This window comes from Aegilops tauschii, chromosome 2 (assembly GCF_002575655.3).
Source record: "Aegilops tauschii subsp. strangulata cultivar AL8/78 chromosome 2, Aet v6.0, whole genome shotgun sequence".
NCBI lineage: Eukaryota > Viridiplantae > Streptophyta > Magnoliopsida > Poales > Poaceae > Aegilops > Aegilops tauschii.
Window position 1 is genome coordinate 556,002,349 of NC_053036.3, and position 5,887 is coordinate 556,008,235.

General features: G+C 43.4%; 1 protein-coding gene across 1 annotated transcript; it reads left to right on the top strand.

Moving 5' to 3' along the window:
• Nucleotides 1–812: 812 nt before the first annotated feature.
• LOC109782746 (binding partner of ACD11 1) lies at nt 813–4,794 on the top strand. The gene is made up of 5 exons (XM_020341364.4): nt 813–1,010; nt 2,526–2,638; nt 2,716–2,791; nt 3,780–3,863; nt 3,952–4,794. Exons 1-5 carry the CDS (start codon nt 1,005–1,007, stop codon nt 4,618–4,620), a joined length of 948 nt encoding a protein of 315 aa, XP_020196953.1. The 5' UTR covers nt 813–1,004; the 3' UTR covers nt 4,621–4,794.
• The last annotated feature ends 1,093 nt before the right edge of the window (nt 4,795–5,887 follow it).

Genomic DNA, 5,887 nt, shown 5'->3' on the forward strand with positions numbered 1-5,887 from the left:
GGAGTTGGTGGGCTGGGCCCGCTAGCTACAGTGCTAGGCCACACAGTAAGTTGCCAGGTATTCTCTCTCTCTCTCTTTCTCTCTCTCTCTTTCTCTCTCTCTCTCTCTCTCTCTCTCTTCTATTTCTGTTTTGTAATTTATTTTTCTGATTTTGATTTAGCAAAAATACTAAACCATTTTTAAAACTCATGAAAATATTTGTGGGCACTTTTGAAATATATCCAACAGCCCTCAACTGTTTGCAGAATTATTGGAGCATTTAAATTATTTATAGCATTTAAATGCCCTAATTCAAATACAATATGATTTAATTCAAGAATCGAGGATGGCCTAGAAAAATGTGAACCATTTTTTGCAGAGATTTTAAACCAATTGAAAAATGATGAACTTTTCTAAAGGCATTTTGGGTTCATTGAAAATATTTTAGTTGATCCTGGTAATTCAGAGGGGTGCTAGGATTTAATCAATCCCCATTTTAAATTTAACAAAAATTTAAACATGATGCATGGATGCAGATGCAACTATTTGCAGGGGCAATTATTTTAGGGCTGTGGCAACTATTCCTTTATTGAACTCAGTATTTCCTTTACGAACTTCGCTTTATTGGGTTCCTTGCTTCGCTTCCCCTCCCTACTGTGCTGTGCTTTGTCGTTTTTTTTTCCTTTTTGATGAGGAATATTTGTGCTTTCTCGTCGGCGAGGCCGGCTGAGCCCCTGGACTGGACCCAGCAGGCAGGGCCCAAAGTAAAAGGGCCGAAGCGTGGTGGGGTCCCAGCAGCCTGCGCGCCCCCACAAGTCGCCACGTCACCGCCTCCACGTCTACCGCTGGAGTTGGACGGCAGGAACCGCCGCCTGCTCCACTCCACTCCGCGTCTCCGCCTTCTCACCCCACCTATAAATCCCGCCCGCTGGACACGGCGGATCCATTTCTCGAATATTTTTCTTCCCGTTTCCCGATTCAAGTCAGCGGTTAGGTTTCGGAGATCTCGGCGTCGCATCGCGGCCATGGCGGTGAGCTCCCAGTTCCCCCCTCTCTCTACCGGCCGTCGGCGGCGCCATTTCCGGCCCGAGTGCTTCTTGGCTCTCTTGATCTGGATTGCGTGCTAGGCTTTAGAAACAGGGGGTTTGGTTTTGGGGGGGTTCTAGATTTGGGCATACGCTGTGCCGGGTAGATTTTCTTTAGTCAATTTGTCCTGCCAAAGATTGGGGAAACTAGATACTTTTCGCTCCAGAAACTGGTATCCGGTTGGAATGTGATGTGTAATAGTGTACCGGAGGCAGCCGGCAGTCGTTTATTACCAATTGATTCTAGTGAAATCTCGTCCCGTTTCGGTCGGCATTCTGTGCGATGGCCGGGGGAGCTGAATCTGCTTTCCAGCCATGTAGAATGCTGTCAGGGTACTCAAATCACCTGGTATGTTCTGAAATGAACTAGTGACATTTCAATCGATTCATCTAGTTACTGTTACTGGGGCTAGGTGTTGTGACTTGTGAGCCATGAACAGCCTTCGTTGACCCTTTCTTTTTGGCAAACTTTTCTTGATATTCATGTGTGCAGTGACTGGTTTAACCAGCCTGTATACTTGGTTAATATCCTGTTCCTGTTATCTGCTTATGCCTACTTGCTTGTGCTAAAGTATTAGGTGCAAAAGGATCTTATTAGTTTTTTTTCATTGCATTGTGAGCACCAAGAATGTTATGTAACAATCAGTACATGGTGAATATTGAGCCTTCTTTCTCCTCTATATTTCATAAAATGGTTATAATGGTGTCAGCAATAGCAAAAGAGCGACGATTGCGTCAGTTTACAGTTTAGTTATTTTATTTTATTTGATATGCTAGCTGCACTTACTAGTAAAATGTAGTTGGGGTCATGCAATGCCTGTCATGGCAAAAAGGTCTTGGTGGTGACTGTGAGTACTATATACATGTTCATTATGAACGACACATACTGATCTGCATACAAATTGAATAGTTATTGTGCATAAAAGCTAGCATGATGGCAAAGTTTAAACATGCAAACCTTCGAAGGAGATGATTTTTTTAGCACGAATAAATGACTTTATGAACATCTGAGGTTGAAATATTAAGCTTGATGCATAAAGTGGCTGCATATGTTACCAGCCATTTTATATGAACTGTTGTGGTCAATGTTGTCCAGAATGATTAGTTTGGGGTACAGATTTAAATAATCCTAAGAGATTTCATCGTTTTCTGCCATAGGTCAGAGCTGTGGAGGTGGTAAGTTCTTTCTTTTTTAACCGAGGTTGTGTAATGTTGATTAGGAAATCCCATTAGATATTGTGTAATGCCTTACTAGAAACAACATAAGGCACAAGTTATCAATTTAGGCCATCTGTGTTGTTTATGTGACAGTGCATAGAAGTCTGCATTACTTATTAGTTTTTCAGATACTGTACAAGTGTGTGTTGCAGAGCTGCTTCTCATATAGCCTAGAACAACATTATACTATATATGAGATGAAGTATTAATTGTTACTTTTTATACTTTTATTCTTTGATGAAGACAAGCACGCTTAGCACAGTTATGGTGAGCAATTTGTCACTGAAAGCAGCACTAAGAGATGTAAAGGAATTCTTTTCCTTTTCTGGCGACCTTGTGCATGTTGAAATGCAAAGGTTAGTAATACGATCTTCATTATGCTTGTGGTCCACTGCGTACTATGAATCTCATCAACCTTTTAAATGCTTTGCAGTGGTGACGAGCTGTCTCAAGTTGCCTACATTACTTTTAAAGATAAGCAAGGAGCTGAGACAGCCATGCTTCTGACGGTACCATTTTTGCCTTCTATCTCATGAAAAAAACTTCCTTTCCCCCCAAGGATATATGGTTGCTTGAGCTTGTGAAATGTGTTGTCATGCAATTACGCATCATTGATGGCATACACCAATATTCTCCATTCATTGCAATATATATAGAAGGCATAATTCATATTCCAATGCAACATAAGTGTGTTGGTCCTTCTATGCCCTAATAAATGCCCAACTTACGTTGTATTCCCCGTGTGCATGTGTTGAATATAGTACTTTAGAGATAACGAGTGAGGTTGCCTACCTGCTCTACGGCATGTGCTTAATATAGTATAAAGGGCAGCCCGGTGCATGTAGCTCCCGCTTGCGCAGGGTCCAACCACTTTGGGTCTATTGTATGCAGTCTTTCCCTACATTTCTATAAGAGGCTGTTTCCAGGACTTGAGTGCTTAATATAGTACTCCCTCTGTAAACTAATATAAGAGCGTTTAGATCACTACTTTAGTATTCTAAACGCTCTTATATTAGTTTACGGAGGGAGTACTTAACTACTTATATTGTTTACCTGGTCTACAGCAAGACAAAACTTACCCTATATTTCTGAATGGATTGTGTATTTGTTACTGCCTTTGTACCAAAATATAAGACGTTTTTACAGTTCAATTGGGAGTACTAAACATAGTTATTTTCATATGAAACAATGTTATGTAAGTTGTGACCATGATCTCAGCTTAAACAGTATGATGTAAGAAGATCTTCCTTGGTTCCATCGACCCTTTCAAGTAAATAATGTGTACATGCTTGCTTATTTGAATGTTTAAGTTTACCTAATCATTGCCCAACGGAAATTTCAACACTAACTCAATATCTTTTGGATAGATAGATTTCTGTTTGCAAATACATAGTGTGTCACTGAATTGTGTCTATTTCTGCTTCTTAATTGCTTTATACTTGCTGGAACTACTCCTATGATGAATATCTGATGCGCCTGGTTTGATTGCTGTTGCAGGGTGCCACGATAGTCGATATGGCTGTCATCGTAACACCAGCCACTGATTATGAGCTACCAGCTGATATTTTAGCTGCTCTAGAGGTATGGTTAGAGATGTGTAATATCCATGTCCGTAGTATGGTCTTTGTCTGGTGGTAATGGAATTCCTTACATTGCTTTGCATCCACAGCCCAAAGATGCCAAGTCCTCTGCTCTGGAGAAGGCAGAGGACATCGTTGGGACCATGCTGGCCAAGGGGTTCATTCTTGGTAGGGATGCACTCGACAAAGCAAAAGCTTTGGATGAGAAGCATCAGCTCACATCAACTGCGACTGCTCGAGTATCTTCCTTTGACAAGAGAATCGGTCTGAGTGAGAAGATCAGCGTCGGTACTTCAGTCGTAAACGATAAAGTAAAGGAAATGGATCAGAAATATCTAGTCTCCGAGAAGACAAGGTCAGCACTTGCAGCTGCTGAACAGGGCGTCTCCACTGCTGGATCTGCCATCATGAAAAACAGGTATGTCCTTACTGGAGCTGCATGGGTAACTGGTGCCTTCAGTAAGGTTGCGAATACCGCAAACGACGTCGGGGCAAAGGCGAAGGAGAAAATAGCCGCTGAGCAGGAGGGCAAGACCGTAGCGGCCGGGTATGCACAAGCTGACATGTCGGACGCTCATGAAAAGCCCAGGGATTTGGATGGTGAAATCACAAAGATACATGTCTCTGAAAACCCTGAAGATATCCCCATATCTACCGCTGCAGTTTTCCCCATTACAATAGAGGATTCCAGCGATGCGTCTCCACCACCGCCCGCTGCTCCTAAGAAACCGGAACCTGCGCAGGGATTGATACTATGATGATCTGGCTGATGCATGAATGTAAATAGACATGAGATGGGTTGTTTAATTCAGGCTGTAGCGTTGTGGTTGCTGTATTGTGATTCACCTGTTTGAAGGTTGAAATTTATTGGGACCGAAAGAGTTTGGAATTTGTAGCAGCCATTTTAATTAATCAAACAATATTATCATGCACTTGGACTTCTCTGATTTTTTTTCTTTTTTTTGAGGGGTTTTCTTCTCTTTTTTTGATGTTTCTTTTTTTTGAGAATGGTTTTCTTCTTCTTCTGAGAGGACAAAACTGATAGATCAGTGAATGTGTCATAAGCCCAGTTATTTTTGTGGCCCAATTGGACTGAATGGATAATTTCACCACTGATAGGAAGACTTGTATTGCCTAATTAACTAGCCAGAAATTTCTCGAAAAAAGAAAACTAGCCAGAAGTGAGGGCGTGCAAGCAAGAGTTCCCTTGGTAGGGTGCTTCATTCATTGCTGAAAACACTTCTGTCATGCTTTGTGTTGTGCTGTGCTGTGAAGAGCGGCCGAATGGAAGTGCACCGCGTGGCAACATCAGACACCGGACATTTGTCGAGGTTGTATTGTAGAAGTAGGCCACATTTTATACCCTCTTCAACGAAGAAATGGTCAGAGGTTTGTTCACCGGACAATTACGAGTGACCAAATGGCACCGGACCATGAAAGCAAACATGATGAGAACCATCAGAGCAGTACTATTGCGTTGTGTGTGCGCTTTATTATTGCTGCAGCGAGATCGGTACAGCTTACTGTCTAACACAGCTGAGATCAAGAAAGAAAACAGAAAACGTTCACATCTAGTATTTCCTTGACATATCACTTGCTCAGTTCTTGAGCTCTTCTCACGGTCGCCTCCTTCCTTGGTCCGCGTCAGAGCAGCTTGGGCTTCCGGCCCCCGGCCTTCCCTCCGAAGCTCGACATATCTGCAGGCAAAAAACAACGCAGCATAATGCAGAGCTCAGAATCAGCAGCACAGCTGTATAAAGACGTTTGCTGCACTGAATGCATACACACGCGACGCACGTACCAGAAGGGGAGGGGACGTGGGAGCAGAGGAAGAGGACGAGGAAGCAGAGCACGACGACGAGCGGCACGAGGTGGACGGACCGCTCCGTGGCCGCCGACGGCCGGACGGCGGGCGCCTTCTCCGGCTTGGCCTCCAGGTCCTCCGCCCCCTCCTCGTCCGCGAAGACGGGGAACGACGGGGTGCTCACCGGCCTCTGCATTCTCTCGACTCTCGACTATACCTAC